Source organism: Lissotriton helveticus, chromosome 4_1 (assembly GCF_964261635.1).
Source record: "Lissotriton helveticus chromosome 4_1, aLisHel1.1, whole genome shotgun sequence".
In the NCBI taxonomy this organism is placed as follows: domain Eukaryota; kingdom Metazoa; phylum Chordata; class Amphibia; order Caudata; family Salamandridae; genus Lissotriton; species Lissotriton helveticus.
The window spans coordinates 1,314,770,452-1,314,791,639 of NC_136063.1; the positions used below are offsets into that span (position 1 = coordinate 1,314,770,452).

Consider the following 21,188-nt stretch of genomic DNA (forward strand, 5'->3'; position numbering starts at 1 on the left):
ACAATGGGGGCAAACTTTAGAAAATTTGAATTGCAGCCCTCAACTAGCACTGAAGACTAAAAATCTGACCCAAGCAAACCATCTCGAGTCCTGGTGATGCTCAGAACTCGGGGAGTCGAGTGACCCACTCAGTTAAATCATGTCTTTCCACCCCTGTGTCAGAGATTGAACTTGAACCGAGTCGATTTGGGTTTTGGATCTCTATCAACTCTTCAAATTAGGCCAAATGCACTATATTCTCTTGGTATGGGCTGGTTAAATAATGTTGCACAAATATTCCATATGACTCCTGATGGGCAGGATAAATGATCAGCAAATTACAATAGTAACTGGAAACAGGATGATGCTACACAAGTTAGTAAAAGTATATAGGTGGCCTTATACAGCGAACATGCACTCACAAGACTACACAGCACTGGTTTCAAGCTCAGGTATATTGCCATCCATTTGCATGGCCTAAACAAATATATATAGTTAATTACCTGGGGACAAACAAGCTTCAAATGTACATTAGACTAAAGGGATTAGGTATATGTTCTGCTATATTGTCAAAGGTACACAAATATTTGCCACGTCTACAACCAAAAGCGTGTATTTAAATAATATTTGATGACATCGATATACTAATTTGTAATAAGTAGATTATTATTTTTGCCCAAAGGAATTCTATTTGCTGTTTATCCTTTCAAGAAAAAACACAAGCAGATGAGCAATAAAGCGAACCTACGTGTCTTTCATCGTGGCTTTCCTTTATTTGAATTGCATTCTTTCTGATAACTGTAAAAAGTATGAAACGGGGCTAAGTCAGGTCAGTTGGAGGTTTGTCTGTGATTAGGGCTTGACAGCTAATCTATTCAGCTCTTTGTCATCCTTTCTTCTCAGCAGAATTCATGCATGTGCTCCACATGAAGACGACCAGTTCTTTTGCAGAAATCTAACAACATATAATTTTGTCAAATTTACATTCAAATGCACGGAATGTTTTTTTGTTCTTGGATTGCACCTGCGTGTTTCTGTTACAATGGACTTAGTGAAGGGAGCCTCACATAAGTGTGACGATAAATGCCACAATTATGTTATTTCACCCATATTTGTGCTACAACAATTTTCTCCAAATGGAGCTTTGTCATTCAAATGTCCCCTGAAGACAGCTATTGTAAGTAGAACTGCTACATAGACGCACTACAGAGCATCAAAGGAACATACATGAATATTTTTTAACAGGACATTATCATTTACAAATGTTCAACACCCCATTTCATATCAGGGTAACCACATTGTATACGTCACATGTACTAAGGTGCAGTAGTTCTATTTTTCGTGTCTTTGCAAAGAAGGCTGTGAATGGGGGACATCCATGGGGAATATTCTCAAAGATCTTGCCTACTGCATTAACTCTACCAGTATACTGATGGAGACACTGTTCCTCAAAGCAGCGACTACAGGAAACTCTTTCAAAACAGTCTTAACAAGTGCCTCCAACCACAACTGGCTGCATGTAGACCGCAGCACTTTTAAGGGTTTAGAGGCTAGAGTGGCCGACTTTGAAGTTGGGGAACCAGGTTTGAGTCTGGCGGGAGGCTCAAACATCCTGAGATTCTGGGCAAATCACTTAATCTCCCACTGCCTAAAAAAAAAAAAATCCGTCCGTCTGTAATACCACTGGTGTCCATGTAAAGTGCTCTGATACAGGGGTGTGGAATTTAACAGAACATCTACTTGTCCATGAGGCAGGTTGCTGCATAAATCTACTTGTCCTGTAACAAAATCTACTTGTCCCTTTGGTGCCATGTAGTGCGGTGACAAATTATGGCAGCCTCTCATTATATAAGAGCTTTGATTATGCCAGGGCACTTGCCGGACTTATGGCACCTGCACCCAAATCACCTTGCCGGGATTCATTCCACATGCTCGAATAACCCACAGCAATTGGACCCCCACCATTTTCCCGCCTGGAATCAGCTGAAAGGGTGCGCCCTGACGCCTTCAGATTTACAGCTGCTCCGTCTGCAGCTCCTCCTCATTGAGGACCTTACTCCATGTGCCCAGTTTGGCCGCAGTAACCAGACCCTCATGTCAGGAGAACTCTTTTTTCCAATGGACATACTCTGACACTTCCTATCAAACCCCTGCCCTTACCTCAGTTTTCCCACCTGGACCTATTACATCCAGAGAACCCAATCAGTGTACTAACACAGGATCTCCTCCTCCCTTCACCTGAGACCACCCAGTCCACGCCGCGCTTCACACATTGCCATACTGTTATGTAATTATATGTAACCTGGTCCTGATGATGGCCTAACATCGTTCATATGCTGAAACGCCGTCGACTTTTACAGCGAAATTTACGGCGCCTCTCCAGTGTTTGCCCATTTAAATCACTCTGTATGTATGGGTAGTACTACAAATCCACCTTGTATATAATTTGTTTTGTTGTGCACCCCCTGCCTGCTGGACATACTTCCTCACCTGTCACTTGCACCGTCCACCCTTTCACGAGCACTTGTGCACACTATTTATTTATTTATGAAGTTTTATATAGCGCGAACCATAACACTGGTTCCATGCCATTTAATGTAACCCAGTTCTTTCCTTAACTTCAAATATATGGCATTATATAGAAAAGTTTTTCTTTGTCTCTGCAAATTGTCTCCCTGTTTTCTTTCTTTACTCATAGCAATTAGTTGTGCTCCCTTAGAAATTGCCTGATGAAAAATCCCTATAAGGCATTGTTGTATGTTGCATAGGGCTAATTCCATAGTAGTATTTGAATACTTGCAATCCCCTTATGTTGCCACGATTCCGCAGGTCTACATACTGGGGCTGAAGGTAGTGGTAAGCAATAGTTCCAGGGTTAGAGTGCCCTTTTGAGTCTGTGCAAACCTACTAACATGCATGTTTTAAGAGTATTCAACAATTCTTCTCTAATTTGTTACCATACTGAGAAAGTTGGCAATTTACTCCTGACAATGGCAGACGTAAACCTACTTCCAGAGTTGGGAGGGCAAGTGAACTTGCAAACACTCAAATTAATTTTCGCATGAGTAAATCTACACATGCATATTTGCTCATGCTAAAATGCAGTTCACAAATATTTTCTAGGAGTACTATTTCTTGTCCTACCTCTGTAAATTGTTCGGAATTCACGAAAGCCATATAGCTGCACTTAATGCAAGGACATTTACCATGGGTGCACTTTTGAGACTTTCCTTAATAATTGGGCCCCTAATTTGGTCTGGCGTTGGCCATGACCTTTTGAGTTTATTAGAATTCTGTCTCTCTCTCTCTCTGTATCGTCTGGCTTCACTGTGAGTGACAGCATTCAGCTCTTTCACAAGGAGCATATCAGCACACAAAGTAGTTTTGTTCAGTGGCAGTTAACTACTGTGGCGGTGTTGGCTTTTTGAGACCAAAAACAACTTTTGCCAATGTTTGTTATAATGGTGAGGGTCCGGCAGCTCCAATACCAATAAGGTTTTACAAATGCCATGCCAAAACAAGTCACACATTGACAAAACTAAAAAGCTGACCACCCTTTTCAGACCTACAGGCTTTGCCAACGCTTGTTTATTTTTGTTTCCCATAATCTTATTAAAACTCGTTACACTGATTTTCCATAATGAATATTTTTGGGACATACTAGCATGCATCAACACGTTACTAAATGACGCTGCAAAGAAATGGCACCTATAATTTTACAGTGGTTTAGCAAAATGTTTTTTTTCCTGCTTTCATTTTTTTATGAACATTTTATTTTGAAAGCAACGAATAATCAATCTTGCTTTCAAGCTTCTGCAAATATTGCCATTCTGCAAGCATTATACATAGCCTCATATTGCTAAACTTTCAAACCGTATGTACACATTGTTACACAGGAACCACTGTCAGTAGTGCAGTCAGAGTCTACAACATTTACTTAGACCACTCACCCTAGTAATAAAGGCTTTCAATTAATGAACCATAAACACAAGTTTGAATAGTATTAACATATGGACAAAAATATTACCTCACTGTTTCCAATGGGTATTGACCTGACGCTGGTCTAAACTGAACAGAGCACAGAGTTAACAATCTGGCAGAAACAACCCAATGAAATCTGTATTTACAACCAAGAAAATAATTCTTCACATCAAGATGGACCCTTACAAACCCTTCCAAATGATACAAACCCTTCTCACCACCCACATATCATTGACACTCACAACTCCAAAGACCCTTTAGAACTACATTAGCCTATAGTCTCACCAAGATCATGCATCATGATGCTCCCACCTTCGCTCACACAACCAATTTCACCAGGCAGTGTTGAACACTCCTCGGTGGCTTCTGCTCAATCAAAGGCAAGTTGGTCTAACCCAAGCTTAACTAAAGACGAAATGATGCATAATGTTTGCTAGCACTGTAGCCAGCGTCATCATTAACACACAGATCGCAGAAAAGTTCCTAATTTATTTAAACGAGACAGTGCTTATTCGTATAATGAAACAAACACCAGCTCAGCCCCAAGTGCTAGGCAACTGCTGCAATACGTCCAACCTATGAACCGAAGAATTCCATGGAAAAATTACCAAACTCTAAACCCCCCTTAAATATCACCAATCGGGAGACCATCTTTGCTCATGCAGAGAATAATTCCTTTATTGTATGCATCCTCTAGAACTTGTTCTCCTTCTTTAAAATAATCACTAACTGAACCCTCCTAAAAAATTCAAAACTGCCATCAGAGGTGAACGTCAAACTGTACTGAGAACAAGTCTTCATTAGCAACTATGGGCAAGAGTCAATTTATCAATAGCTAAGAATTGCATTATATCACATGGATCTTCTGCCTCCTTACTTACACCTTTCCCCTTGTCGATAGCCTCTCTTTGTTTGCTGTTACACGGATTTATTTATTTATTTATTTTGCATCTTATACCGCGCAGACTAAACCCGAAGGTATCAAGGCGCTGCATTACACTGCAAGTGTATATCCTGTTCTTTTGCCTCCAGGGTTGGTATTTGAGCACCTTTTAAACCACAACTGCCCTAAAACATTAATGCCAAAGAGCCCTAAAAATAAATGGTTAATATTCGATTCCTTGTGTATAGCACCTGCTACAGGCTCCTCTATGGCGGAACCCCTAAAAACGATACTAACGACCAATTTCATGCACTGTGACTATTAGCTGAAGATCTCGGAGCCTCAAACCAGATTAACAGAGTGATCACAGAGGCAGCGTTCAAAGACAACTCAGAGGAAGACTCCAGCTGAGCTTGGTGCAGCTCTGGTTGATACCTTACCAGTGGAAGATTGACTACACCAATATCCTCTTCTTTTCTCTTCCTTAACATGTCCCTCACCACACTAACAAAACATCCTTTTCTAGGCAATGTCCTGGCCTTCATAACTAGAAGATGCGCACCTCATTTAAAAAAAACCTCTACTGCAGGAGTAACATACCAAGATCTTGAACCCCAGATCAATAAACACAACATGACTGCCTAACAAAGAAAAAGACCAAATCACAATATCAATATCAGAGCATCAAAATCCAAATCAGACTCCAGACTGCAAGTAAAACCTGAGCTCTAAGAAGGAAATGCAGCAAGATTCCCATTGTGATACAAATCATTACCATGGCATGAGCGCTATATAAATATTTCTAATGTAAAATTAAATAACATAATGTAAGTAACGGTGTTATTAAATGTTATGTTATACTAGTTTATGTTATACTAGTTTTATAGAGCGCACAGCTACTAAAAGTATCCCGGCGCTGCTACCAAAGAAGCCTACCACAGAACTGGCTTTAGACTCAGCATGTCAGGAGGGAAAAAAAAGGCATCAGAACAACAGCGTTTTCAGTTTCTTCTTAAAAACTGCTGGGTCAGAAACCATCCTGTGGGCAAGAGGGAGCTCATTCCAGGCTAAGCCAGCTTTACGAGTGAAGGAACAGCCGCCCAGCCGATGGCGTTTGAACCGGGGAGTCTGTATAAGGAATTGTTCCGAAGAACGCAATTGTCTAGAGGGCGTGTAGAAGACAAAGCGCTTCTGAAGGTAGAGTGGGCCCAGCCCATACAAGGCCCGTTGGACAATGGACAGTATTTTAAATTTAAACCGAGACTCAACTGGGAGCCAGTGTAGGAGGCGGAGATGGGCCTGCACACACTGCCTGGGAGAAAGTCCCAGCAGAAGTCTGGCAGCCGCATTTTGTACTACCTGCAGCTTCCTGGTGAGATACCCGGACATCCCACCAGGAGAGCATTAGAATAGTCGAACCGGGAGAGAATAAGTGCCCGGACAACCGTTTCTTTGGCACCGGCTGGTAGGAGAGGGAGAAGATTTCGAAGCGTTTTTAAGATGCCAACGAAGGTCCCTGTAAGTTTCTTAACGTGAGTCGCAAAATTAAGGTTTTCCTCAAACCAGACCCCTAGATTTTTTGCTAGCCCCTTGTCAGACTGGGGGGCGGAAAGTCAGATGGCCAGAGGGTGACTCTAAAATCCGCAGGGAACCGGCCAAACAAGAGTACCTCCGATTTCTCTTCATTGCACTTAAGCTGTGCATTGGACAGCCAATGGAACACCGAAGAGAGACACCGCTGCACGGTGCTAACCGAGTCCTCACCCCTTTTCCAGGTGAACAATAACTGCGTATCATCCGCATAAGCCATCACCTTAGCCCCCAATGACTCCGCCAGGTAGATCAGGGGAGTCATGTAGATGTTGAACAAAAGGGGGCTAAGGGAGGAGCCCTGCGGGACGCCAGTGGAAAGAGGAGTGGGTTCTGAGGTGCACGGGGCAGCCAGACCTGCTGAGACCGGTCTTCCAGAAAACTGTTAAAATGGTGTCCTCATGCCTATCCACGTCTGAAAGAGATCAGATTCCAATGGGAGGTGAGGTTTGGGTCACCAAAGGCTCTCATACGAAACAAATTTTGGATTGTACACCTTTGCATAGGAAGTTTCTTGAACAAGTTGTCTTGTAGACCTTGGAAGCAGCGTGCACATCTATTCTATAACGTAAGCAAATGCATAAACACTTTATTGTGCTGTTCACAATCCTGCTACCATGTGGACAAATTGCCTCTTTACAAAACAAATGAAACTGCACAAAAGAGGCCCGGGACCTGGATTGGGCATTCAGCAATCAAATGATATAATAGCTTCTACCTGGTCCTTTGCAAGTATCAGATTCTAATGATCGAGATCATACATACCAGAATCACAATTCAGCTCTGTAGAGGGTGTTAATCACAAATTAAGGCAATAAAAAGATGGAAATATACTTTTGTAGGGTTGCTTCTACATTTTGGAGTAGATTTCCACCTTAAACGATAATCACAGAAGCACTCCTGGAAATACAAGTCAGACACCCGGGACTATTCTCACTGGGCAAAGTTTCCCTATAGAGAATTTACCCTTGGTGGAGAATTGTCATGCTTTGGAGATGCGGACTGGTACACAACTGTTTATTGCGCTACACACGGAAGACACGGTGCCCAGTGGCGAAACCCTGTCACCTACAACCTCATGAAACATGGGAGTTTTCCTTTGCCCTATTAAGGCATCTAATAGCAGTAGTTTTTGCTTGAAACGTAAGGATTAAAAAAAATCCTGCAAACTGTAAATACTCACAAACATAGGTGTTTGTGGGTGTTGGTTGAATTGTATAGCGAAAACTTCCGTGGAATGTGATATTGCGGTATTTCATTCAGAATTTTTGTCAATGACAAACTCACCATGTTAGCAAACTAGCCATACTCATAAGTGCAGTTTCCCAGTTGACCTTTCCAATACACCAGATTCTGTGAAATCAGAATGTGGAATTTCAAATTGTTTTTTTTAGCACCCAAGGTAATTATGATGTAGAAATACATTGATGAATCAGGCACCTAAGTTAAACTTTGGTGTAGAAATACATTTGAGAATCACGCCCACAGTGTTGATGTTTCAAAAGGCGTAGTACGCAATGTTAAAATACTCTAGTGATTTGCGACTTCCACTCCCAAAGAGAGAAGCCATTAAAATAAAGCACATGATTCCCAAACTATTTTTGCAAACCTAAATTCAAATTAAATATTTAAAGTGCACAAAAATGTGTATGTATTTCCCACCTACTGATATGAAGTTTCATTCTCAACTGAGACTTATGCGCGGAGATGGACTGATTTAGGATAATGTACTAGAATGATGAATTTTCCAAAATTGGCAGAGTAAAGTTAGGGGCAATGTAGTGGAAATAAGTTAGAGGTGGAAATGGCTATTCTGAAAGGAATGGACATTCATGACGATGGCTCTTGATGGGAATTTACACACATTTTACATGGCCATTTCTACTCTGAAAATGCAAATAAATCGACTCCAAAACTGATATGCTTCACTTTTTTTTAAAGTGAAAAATAGTTAGGGGCAAGAGGATTAGCATGGTTAACATTTTTAGAGAGGAGAAGATTTAAGTACAAGTGGTTTTACTATCAGTAAAGTTGTGGTACTGGAGGATAAAAAAATTTGAAGCGTAAATGCAAAATTCGACTAAACTTACTCCTGCAGATTCTCTAACCAGTAACAAATCTGCATATGTGTAAGAAGGCAGAAGGCATTTTTGTGAATCTTAACGACTTCAGAAATGTATTATGTAGTAAAAGTTAGGCCAGACTTTCCATGCACAGGCCACTTTTTCTTTTCTTAACAATGGCACCGTTTGAAGAATCTGCACAAAAAGTCGACAATTTCTTTTTGCCATTTTGTCTACAACATATAACGTTTTGCGCTGATCCATCATGTGGGGTACAAGAAAAAGGAAAGGTCCAAAAATGTGTGTTAATTTCTATAGACAATTTTGCTCTGTGATTTGGAAAAAACAGCTGAATGGAATTATGACAAATTTGGCAAAAAGTTAGAATTTTGTTCAGAAAGTATACTATTAGTGACTTAGAGTGAATCCATTCAGCAGTTTGATGGATTTGCCTTTTAAGGGGGACTCGAGTTGGGCATGAAGGGGTTAACCCTCAGAAAAAGTTAGGAGCATCTCGATGGTTGGTCCCACAGAGTTCTGCAGTACCAACACATTTAACCGCATGCGCGCTGCGACTTTTCCCGCTGTACGCTGCGTTTTTTTTAAAACGCGCGTTACATGACGAGCTCAGCTCGTCATCAGCGTGCGAGCGGCGCAACTCATGACGAGCTGAGCTCGTCATCAGCGCCGAAGTGGTTAAAAAATAGGCCATTCTGATTTGCTAGAGGAGCTTTTTCTCCTGTTGGTCATTCCAGTACTGTGGTACCGAATAATGTGAGTGATTGGTAGCAATGGTGACGGAAATGTTGCTGTCACCATTAAAGGACTCTGTCCCAAAGTCTTGGAAACAATAATAAAAGCCACATAAGGGGGCAGGGTGGGCACTCCCTAGCCTCCAGGGCCAGATGGCAAGATCCCACTATTTTAAGTTAAATTAAAACTTATGTTGCATTTCCGATCCCACTGTACCAGCACCCTGTATGTAGTATCATTGTGGCATCGCCTATGGTAAGTTTACTATGGTACCAAAAAACATATTTTTTTATTACAACTGTCTAGTCATAGACCAGACCATGTGGTCAACTGCCATAGTACAGGTCATAGGCTGTGCACAGTGGGGATTAACCAGTAGCAATGGTTTGGGTGCAGGGCCAAATCACAAATGCACACTGCTGAAGGCTGTACACAGTAGTGGGTGTTGAGTGGAGGACAGGCTCTGAGGCCAACGCCCTCCTTGGTACGGCCAAAGTCTAAAGCAGTGTGCAGTGGTGGTTGGTGACATTGCAGTGGGTTGGGTGCAGGGCCTAGCCACAGGCCAAGCCCCGTGTCCAACTCCAGGTCACGTGCAGCGGGGGTTGGCTGTTTCCTGGTGATAGTTGCAGGGCCTGGCCAGATGACAGGCCCTGTGTCCAACCCCATGCTGTGCACAGCCAAAGACCTTGCACAGGTTGGGTTGGCCACTCCCAGTTAATCGATTGTCCCATTTAACACGTCATGAGTGATGCAATATGCGAGGTCATAAGAAGTGTAAGATGGGTGCGAAAGATATGGTGCAAACGGTTGTTTGGTTTTTAAACATTAGTTCTTTTCTTATTTCAACACCAAACTATAAAGTCACTTCAACCTTTATTTTTTGCAGTGAAAAAAGTATTCAGCAATAGTCACTGTAGGAAATATACCTCATATAATGTGATGACTCCATAGGTTTGCACTGGCTCCCTCCACTGAAGAAATATCTTTTCTTCAAAGGTACTGCCTTGGATTGATTCAAGAGGTACAGCACTTGGTACTAACAATGAAAACAGAGAACAACATGTATTAGTTAAGGAAACTGACCAAGCGATGTAACTCATAACATTTAAGCTGATAGGGACAAAGCCACTCGACTGGTAACAGGTTAGTATTTAGATGGTAAGACACTTTCACATTAATAAATACGAGATATATACAATACTAGAAACACAGAACAGTTTCCCTTCCTCATCCATCCATATAGATCTTCAAATTGATGTTCACCCTGGCTTTCACAAACTTTGTTACCCAACTGGGTGTTTATGTATTGATGCATTCAGTTCAGCCAATATTTTCTGTGAGCCACATTCCCAAGAGCATTACCATCGGCCATTGAAGAGACCTGCTCAGTGTCTTACTTCCAGGGTAACATTCTGATCTACAGAGTCAGGTCATTCTAAATAATTGAATGCTGTTTTAAAGATTTATTATCATGTGTGAAGTTTAACATTAAACAACAGGAAGCGTCACATAAAAGTTCTGTATGGAATGCCCATGGATATATGCTTTCTAAATACAATACATATCTTAAAATAGAAACTCATTAAAGCCATGTTAAGAAAACCATCATGGTGGTGCTTTTCAACAAAGTGATTGATAGATGATGGGAGATTCAATTCGAAGGTGATGCCCAAACTTAACTTTCTGAGGAGTGGAAGGAGTGGTTAAAAATCAGTTGGCTGTCCAAAAAGAGGAAGAGCCATTCCACCCCTAGAATTTCAGTGTTTGCTATTTTTAGACAAAAGAGGTTTTCTCTAATCCAATGCTGGAAGTGATTTAGGAAAGTAGTGCAATGGTTAGGAGTTGTTTTCCAGATGAATGAACATCTGTGGGTTTTAATGTACGTTTTGAAGTAGATTTTCTACTGCATCTTGAAGCTGATTAGGTGGGCGCATGAAGCAGTTAACAAGAATGTGGAAAGGGTAGGCCCAGGGCTACACCACACAGTAACCCGCAAGACAATAACTCTACACATCTCCGGTGTACTTGCTGGGTGCAACTGCATGGGGAACACATAATCCAGTTTATGATGTTCCCGGTTAACCCACACTCTTTTTTCAGTCTGGAGAGCAGCATATCATGGTCAACACGGTCTTAAAACACTGAGAAAAAGAAGAATCAGAGTAATTTGCTAATCATAATTGAGCGCATTGAGTTCGGTTTCAACCCCATTAACAGGGTGATTGGAATTAAGCAATTTTGTGGCAGTGGCTTTTTTTTCGCATAGTTATGGATTTGTTGTATCTGCCACATAACCAATCACATTCTGCAGATTTTGTCTTTTTTTGTCAGTTCTAGATCAAATGGATCAAAAGTTACTAAAAACAATTTAACCTTTTCGTGCACAGTAGAAAGCCCTTCGCAGAGATGAACTTGTCATCATTCAGTTGCTAAACTGGTACTAATGAGCTGAAAAGTTTTCAGAGACAGTATTAACAGGTGTAAAAATTACAAAAGAATGAAGTAATAGTATCAAAATATGCACCACATTATGCCCCATAATGTGCTTTTTCTTGCCGCACAATTTAGTCAGCCCTGCCACATAATTTGCCACATTATTCCAGTGGCCCTGCATATGAATAAGGATGCATAGGAATAAGGTGCCTAATTTACAAACCAGCTGGGAACTTTTTGTCTGCTAAATACAGCCCTCGTGCTCTCTCTACTCCGCCCTTCTCCTGTGCAGATAAAATTTATTTTTGTTGGTTCTGCAACACCTGGGTTAAATGCATTAATTAAGACAGAGGTTGGAGAAGACATGGCTGAGGGGGGCGGGTGGGGGCGGTGAGGGGTGAAACAGTTTCACATTCTGTTTGGAAAAACGGAAATATTAAAATTTCAATTAAAAATGTATTATGAAAAAGAGGAATGCATTAAAAACATTCTCTAGCTTTCTGTTCTATGTTCAGCTCTTGCTCATTAAATAAAGCAATTAACTATCTTCTGCTAGTGCATTTGCAACCGGAGTTGCAGCAAGCTTATAAATTGTGTGTAAGAAGCGAATTGATTTTTTGAGTAAATCCCAAATGAGAGCTAGGTAATGCAGCAAAGACACATATTGTATACTTGACAACCAGCTGATCAGGGCATGTCTCGGGGTCTTTCAATGTCTGTGGAAGGCTAAAATCTAATTATTATCAGGATTTAGTAGGGTTGGGTGATGGTGAATTTTAATAAAAACATGGGTGAACTTTTTTAAAATTTATTTCTGTGGACATGGGCGAAGTTTGCATCTACCTTAGCCACTGTGGCTGAAACTAATTATTCTCATAAGTACTTCACACCTCTGCTTGTTGACAGGATTTCCTTAGTTACCATGCCTGCCTCTTGTCCTCTGCAATTCTTTGTTCAGCCTCTGCTGCCCCAGGCATATTTGCTTAAGCTAAGGGGCCTCTTCTGCAGTACAGGCAAATCATTATTTTTCAGATATATTTTAAATAGGAAATCTGTTATGTCTCCAGGCGGCTATGACGACCTAAGAAATGTCTGAAAATTAGTGTATTTCAGGAAAAGCTGAACTTACAAACTGTGAATTGAAGACCATCAGCTGTCACCATTAAAAATTAAAAATTTAAGGTTCAAATTAATTATTGTAGAAATAAGCCAAATCCCATAAACGTTTGTGTGCATGCTGTGCGACATTAAATCACAACTTGAACAGTCAGAATTAGAAAGATACAACATTCACCCATAGTCGTAGAATTATGAATATAAGTAAATGGTCCACATTAATGACATTTTTGGTTAAATCTTTGCATTTGTTTTTTAATAAAGATATTTAACACAAACATTTTCCCAAATGGAAGCATAAGTGGATGTAGTTTTGGGCTAAGGACCCATAAAAAAGAAAACAGCAAGGTTTTATGCAATTAGTAAACATATAAGCAAAATTATAAACAAAATGAAATACAAAACCTGTCTGGGTATGGTGTTATGAACATTACATAAATCGAATAATCAGTGAGGTTAAAAGAGAATGTAAAATAGAGTGTATGGTTCAGATGCGAATGGGATTTGGGGGTTAACCAACATTAACCATGCACACAGTGCGACCTGTCCATTACAGACTCAACCTTATCTCCCCCTTCTATACCAAGTGGACAGTTCGAAATGAAGAACACTGCTGGAACAAACTCTAATTTCATCAGCACCTCGAATGTGGTGCACCAGGGGTTCTTTAAAAAAAAAAAATAGTTGATACACATGTCTTGGAGTTACCTGTACCACTGGTAGATTCCCTCACGTTTTTATTTTAAATAAAGCGGTAACATAATATTAGTAATGAAACTGTTAGAATTACATAGATAATTAGTTTGAGTTCAAAAGTATATGAAAAAACACATTCTATATTAATATGTGCTAAATATATTCAAGTCCCAAAACAATCAAGACTTGATAATCAGTGACAATGGTAAAAACATCTTCAAAAAGAGGCAGCATTTCAATGCGTGAAGTGCCAATTTCCTCTGAGGAATGAAAGAATCTTTTTGCCACGCAATGGTGGAGGTCTGATTGGCCATGAAATACGTTTTAGTGTTCCTGCATTCGATGGAAAAAAATATTAATTTAAATGGAAATGCTGAAAAAAATTGCCACACATATCCCTTGTAAGAGTGCGCCACAGTACAGTAGATTATGAGGATTTCGGCTAATGATATTCCATGCTGCATTAAAGATGTATTTGTTCTTAGAATTATATGGTGAATGGCTGCGGCATACCAATGAAAGACGGGCTTTATTCAGAAAAGAATAAAAGTGAGGATGTGGAAAGGCAGGGGGGTAACACAAACTGTCCACCTGATAGGAAATTCTTTCTGAACTGGATCGGCCGCTACAGCTAAGAGCTTTGGGGTAGGGGTGGAGTGGGGCTGGGGCGGAGTGGGCCAGGGGTGGGAGAAAGTCAACATACGATGGGATAGGGAAAATAAAATAATTAAATTAATAAAACCACTTACCTTGCACTCGCCACATCATCAATTTGGTGATGCAGTGGGCGCAAGGTAAGTGGTTTTATTTATTTAATTTTCCCTATCTCATTGTATGTTGACTCCCCCACCCTGTCCTGCCGATCTTACCTGTACCTGCTGCACCTGCTTCTGAAGGAGCCATATAATAATACCATACTGTGCAAGTACATAGACAACAAAGGGATCCCTGCACCTGTGGTTAAAGAAATGGAGCCCCTGTTGGACGTGTGCTTACTCTGGACCCACGTGGGTTACTGCCTGTGCTGCAAACAGCAAAGCTGACAAACACCATAAGAGTGGGTGCCACCTCCAGGTCTCTTAAATACACTGCCTGAGCTTTGATTTAACTTAAAGCCATTGGCAGATCAAATTGTAGAAATTGTCAAACTGATGTAAGACCAAAGGCGTAAGATCAGGACCGGATTGGGAACCCTAGCATACAGTTTGAAACCATCCCTGCTCTATTCCTCCTTGCTCTCTCATCTCTTTCTTCTCCCATCTTTCTCCTCTGAAGCCGCCAACCATGCAAGCTGTAATTACCTGGGGAAGCGGGAGTAGGTGACAGAGGCACCACGTGCATCCCCTGCCCTAAATACCGGTCTCCGATTGCTCCAGCCCACCATGGAAATGTTATATGGAAAAAATAGGGCACTCCAGGCCTGCATAAGATGGACATGAAATGAAAATAACACTCAACATTGTTGTGTCATGACGATGCTAATACATGCATTTCCTATGTAAACAGTTAGTGGAGGGTACGATTCTGGTTTGGTGAGGACTGTTGAAACAGTTATTAAGTTTTGAGCCCCCATTTAAGCCCTCGCTGCACAAGTATGCTATATCTCCTAGAGTGTTCACAAAAAGTAGGTCAAGCCCTTTAATTTCAAGATACAGTTTCAGACCTTCCAACCTCAAACTGATTTCAACCATGTAAGAGAAAGGGTGGAGCCTTAGAGAGAGCAGGGTTGAATGGGGTGGTGGCTTAGAGTCTGTTAATGCCCCAGAAACAACGGACCAACAAAGGAGGGCCATGGTCACAGAAGACGGGGAGGGCCTGGGCCATCCACAGGCAAGGCAACTACACAGCCTCCACACATGGGCAGGGGCATGTATTTCCAGTTAGAAAATACACACCATGTGATAGATGCTCTTCGCTGGGCGAACTTATAAAGAGTGGCATTATCACGAGACACAGTGTCATCATGCCAGTTGGTAGATATGCCATCGGTGAATACCTGTCATTTTTTCTGCACAGCCAAAATTGTGGCTATAAAAAGTGTCTTCCACTCAATATTAAAAAAATGTATCCTACAGAGTATATTTTGAAAAAAGTACTTTTCACTGAGTAATGTCAGGTACTTACATGTCTTCAGTTAAATGATCTGCTATTTGTTAATAATTCCCCATCATACAACCAGTGTTTAACCTAAACTAACCACAGGGAAAGGTGTTTTCAGTGTGTAGTCGTTGGCTAACATGTTATGTGTAACTATTTCTTTTTAGCACTGCTAGAAAATATTTGAAAAAACCTGACCTTAAGATAAAGATGAGTAATTAAACTAAGTGATGTAATGAATGGTATCTTGTCAAAGTTTAAGAAAACTTGTAAAGCTCTTACATATTAGCCTACAATGTTTAATTATCGTATTTGATAGGACTAAGAGGGCCTCATCAATACTGCCATTAATCTCCAATGCTAATGTGGCATGTCACGGACACTGAGGTTTGAAATATTATAAACTAGTCTATGATTAAAGAACAAAAATGGTAAATTGGACGCAATTAAGCTAGCAGCATGTGATTCCTTAAAATGTTAAACAAGACTCATCTCTCTTTGGACTGTGGTTCAACTTTGATAATACAGACATGATAATTACCTTGACAAAGGATTTTACTAGAGAACATGTTCCATGAGTTGGGATTAAACAAAGGCAGGACTGAATGAAATATTGTAGTATCATTATGACCAACTCCATCATGGAACTTGGAGGATCGATTCAGATGTTATTATCTAGAGAGTTAGAAGTATTCCAAAGAGGTGTTTACCCTTGAATGCAAAGTGGTATAAGTTTAAAACACGCAAACATTTTATTTCAGCTGTGATCATGATTATTGTTAGGTATATTGTATCTACAAATTCTAAAATACTTTTTTTCAGGATATTAACTCTATTCTGACAGGATATCTAGGGGTGGATAAAAAGGCAAAGACTGCTTTAGGAAAGCTACAGTTACACAAAGATAGGGAAAGTGTCAACTTTCCAATGTTTATTAATAGTCACCTGGACCATTTTAAAGTAACAGTGATTTCAACTTCTGATCAGGCCTCAGGGTACATTCCAGCGTGGCTTTTGTTAGAGACAGCTGGTCTTTTCCAATCACACTGCATGCATTAATCACAAGTTGTAAGTGGTTTAATGGAAAATCCTTTCCTCACATTACATTTTTATCGAACTAGCTTAATCGAAACATTTTTATTGTGGTTTTATTTTCAAACTGGTTGGTTGGTTTCCTCAAACCCTTTTGGAGAATGTCTTTCTTTCCAGAAACTGGCATGTATTTAATTATTTTCCCCTGATGTCAACGTTTTCCCTTAGTGTACACAGGCTAATATCTCCTTTTTTTGTTAAGTGCTTATAAGATATGTTTGAAAGAGAGGTGGCCTTTTTGAATGCTGTGCTCCTCTCAGTTCAACAGTGACTCCTGAGGAACAGCAGTAAATGGTGAGGTGATGTCCTATTTGCTTTCATGTTTCTGTGTTATTCAAACTGTGAGGTTTGCTGTTTGTTACTCTCAGCCTTCCAGAAGAAACCCAAACACCCACCAACACTACAAACACATCCAAAACCTACAGTCAATCAAAATGTCTTATGTGCAGATGAAAATCCAGGGGCACCATGAACACTTTTACACCCTTGTAGTGCTGTCAATGCGTTACCAGCACTTAAACTTTTGGGCCAGTATTTAAAGTTTCATTGTATTTTTCACAATTATTGAAACTTGATTGCAAATATATTTCATTCATATATGCACATTTTTAGGTATAGTAGTACTTTTTGACGTTTTAATATTTTTGTTAACTTTCTTCTATAACAGGTTTTGATGTAGAGCATGCTTATGTGATATTCTCAAGCTCCCAATAAACATTTTGGTTTGCCTAACACTACATCCCAGTTGTGTCACCATTCTGTCTGGTTTCAGTCACTGGACATTTTGAAGACAACTGTTCGGAAACACCCACAAAGTTATGACTCAGTGGGTGTTTCCTTTGTTTAGACTGGCTTTCTCTGACTTGCCCACTACTGCACATTCCCAGTATGGCATTGATTAAAAATGCATAAACATCTGGGTACCTTGCATAGCTTCAACTCACAAGTGGCATAGGTGCATGCAAATCTATTTGTATTTATAATCCTCCAGTCCTTGAATCAGGTAAAGGTTTTGCAGGAAGGGTGCACAATGTGCATTACACACAAATAAACCTGTGTGAGCCGAACACATGCTCGGAAGGAAAACCAGGTTTTAGAAATCTCCAATGAGATGGGCATATCTTCTTCAGTATTACTTTGCATTTTGATCTAAATATTTTATGTTGAATCTGTGAACAGGGAAAACTAGGTGTTCTTGTCGGGCCAAGACTTTGAAACGCACTCAAAGCAGGAAGTGTAGACTAATGTTTAAAAGGCTGCCTTACAATATAAATATATAGGTTGGAATGCCGCTGGTGACAGTTGTAGCTATGTCTCAATTTCAGTAATTTCAAGGATTGAACACTTTCAACAATGGGGTTTCCACTCTTCTAAATATAGACACCAAATGAAACAATATGTATGTATCTATGTGGGTTTCTATAGCACAATCCCAAAATACACCCCGGCAGTGTAAAGGATCAAAGACAAGTAGAAAGTCAGTGAGTGACAGGAGAACAAGGAGATGTCGCTGGGGTGTGGACAGTTAATACACTGTGATGTAGTTTCTTTAAAGAAGTACTTCTTCAACTCTTTCCTAAATTGATCACCGTTGAGGTTGTCTTTACGGATACGAGGATGATGTCACAGATCCTGGGTGCATAGATGATAAAGGCCAGCTGTTTTGGATTTTTTTGTGTTTGTGTTTTTTAAACTCTTTAGTCTGATGGTGGCCTGGCTGCAGGTGAGCCAAGAACCATCGGAGATAAGGAGCTTTTCTGCAAAATAATTAGATTACACTCTCTACTGGAAGGTCAGCTAGGCATGAATCTGCCTGAAATAATGGCAAAAATACTGGTTGGACTACAACTCAGCAACAATTAAATAACTTCGCATGAATGTGCTGTAACTAAAGGCATAGCAAATGGGTGTTAGTTCCTGTACCATAACAGAAATTGTTGACTATAATTGCTCTGGTAGTCATGAACAATTGAAGACAACTATTATCCAACTATCAGCCATCCCGACAAACACTCTGCTAATCTACTGGCTGCACCAAGAGGTAAGTAATTTGTAGTGGTCAAGTGTTCGAGTTGATGTAACATTAGTTACCATCTGGAGCAATGCTGTATCATAAACACAAGCGACCATAGGGAGGGCAACGGCAGGCAGATGCAATATCATACATCAGCCGCAATTCTTTTCATTTACTGGGACAGCCCTCGTTGTGTACGCTAGCAGGAGCCCTTTTTTAACTTTTCTGAGACCAAGCAACGTATCTTTCAACGTCTGTGGCCCTGTGCATCCTTTATTCTAAGGTTTCACATCTTGTGTGACAATTCTCTTTTACTACATCTGAGGATCATCCTCCCCACCCTCCGAGCCACCCACACGATGTGAGCAAATGTACCAGTCCCCCAATACTACAGCCACATCAAGTCATAAGATATATAATATCTATAGAGACAGGGCAAACCCAAGGGGTAGGTCGAACCTCGGTAATTTAGTACTACAAACACAAAAGTGGTTCCCATCAGTCTAAGAAGGGAATTATTTTCGAGGAGGAAATAAAGTTTTTTTCACACATGAATGTGAAAGACACCCTTCCAAAACAAGCAGTTACAGTAAGGAATAATACTCTTTGCATTAAATAACAAAAGACGAATGAAGAGCAAAACAGAGAAGTGTTCAGTGCAAAGCCATCTTCGAGACCCCAACGGAAGATTCATATTCAAGTGACCATTGGCTATAGGCTATCAGGGTCCGGAAAATATATTTCATTTGTATGAAACACATACAAGCATTTAACTTTATATTTCAAATGAAATGATTTAGAATTATTTCCCCAGCATAAACAAAAACAAAGCTCACCATCTTCATCAGTCTGCACAACTAGTTCTTGGCTTTCCTTCCGCCCTTCGGGGTTCATGAGAATCAGCTTTACGCTCACATTAGTGTACGGGGACAGATTTGTGATGGTGTGCTGGGGATGGGAGCTCTCGGTGTCCCAGCTCACTTCTTCTCTCACTTGCTCCTGGCCACCAACCTGGTAGCGGTAGTGGATGGTAAGGTTGTAGCGATGGCAGCGGGTGACGTTGTAACCGAAGGGCTCCCAGCGGATGGTAAGCTGCCTTGATTTCATTTCCACAACCTCCATTTTTCGTGGACCATGCATTGGATCTGCCAAAACAAATGTTTCAGTGTGGTGTTAAAAATGGGTAGCTCAAAATCAGTGGCATAAAAGAGGCATGGAGAGGCGTATATATCTTAGGAGACATTTTGTGCCCAGCATCAAAAACGTTCACTCAGATTTAATAAAAACATTTTTAAGTCAGGTGATACATCACTAACTTAGTATAATAACGGAAATGACAATGTAGTTTTATCTCTTTTGTATTCACAGATAAAAACATTGATTTACACATTGAAAATTCTAGATTCCACTGAAAAGTTTGCCTGAATAGCAAATTTTTCGATTTTGCGAAAAAACTTGCATAAATGTGGGATTCCTTGATACATTACATTATGAGAATTTTGCAAAACAACTGATGACTATTTCAACTGTGCAATATCAATTTTATAAAAACTAATTTCTGTCTTCTGGTACGGTGAGAATTCTTTGTCCATCTATTCATTTTGAATTATTTTAGTAACACCAAAGTGGAGGGTAGGCATGCCGCAAAAGACCCCAGCAACTTCATTTAATACAAAGGACAAGACATATTTGTACTCCTAATAGAAAGGTGTTTGATTGTGTTTCTTAATTTCAAATTTTATTTTCAATATGCTGTGTGCTGTATGAGCGATTATAAAAAACTAATGGAAAAAAAAGAAGCTCCAAACTTTTTTTTAAATTGTATGACAGTCAGGAAAAAAAATACTTCCTTAAAGAATGGGAAAAAAAGCGAAAGTTACGGAGGTCTGTAAGCAAGTACATAAGTATAGGTGTCTGTAAACTTCAAGATACTGGTGACAACTTCTGAGCAGTCACGAAGAGAAAACAAATGAGGATGAGGACAGACAAGGGCATAAGGAGGAAAAAGTAGAGGAGGAGAGAATAATAGAAGACGAGCACCAGCATTGAATAGAATATAATTACTCTATAAGCAATCCGAACAATGAATTCTACACACTTTAAAAAAATGTGAACAGATGTTCTCTTTTTAATCATTTTCTTAAAGACAGATTTGATTGGCAGGGAGAAAGATCCCGCGACCTTCACCGTTATTAGTTTCCGCCAATGTGTCTACAACTGATCTGACCGTTTACCTGAACAGAAAAGAGAAACGTGGGCTGAAAGTGGGCACTGAACAAATTCTACATCACATAAGTAATATTGTGACTGCAATGCTCTGTACCCAGCTGGCAGACATAGACAGAGATGGAACGGGTTGTTCCTGCCTCCTCCTTCCAGTTGCATATGCATCAATAGAATCTGAAAGGGCCTTCACTCCACCTTCTTGATGAGTGGGAAGGCATACAGGCGAGTAAGTGGTTTTAAGCTCTATTTGAAATAACAAAACACC

At 40.3% G+C, this 21,188-nt stretch overlaps 1 protein-coding gene across 18 annotated transcripts in view; it reads right to left on the reverse strand.

The window, feature by feature from the left end:
- The window catches only part of PTPRM (protein tyrosine phosphatase receptor type M), a 1,498,021-nt gene that overhangs the window by 719,842 nt on the left and 756,991 nt on the right, over positions 1–21,188 (reverse strand). For all 18 annotated transcript variants that reach the window (XM_078687901.1, XM_078687900.1, XM_078687899.1 and 15 more), the window contains exons 8-9: positions 19,534–19,842; positions 10,176–10,285 (exon numbers count right to left, since the gene is read on the reverse strand). In XM_078687901.1, the coding sequence (XP_078544027.1) occupies positions 10,176–10,285; positions 19,534–19,842 (419 nt within the window). The remainder of the gene's footprint in view (positions 1–10,175; positions 10,286–19,533; positions 19,843–21,188) is intronic.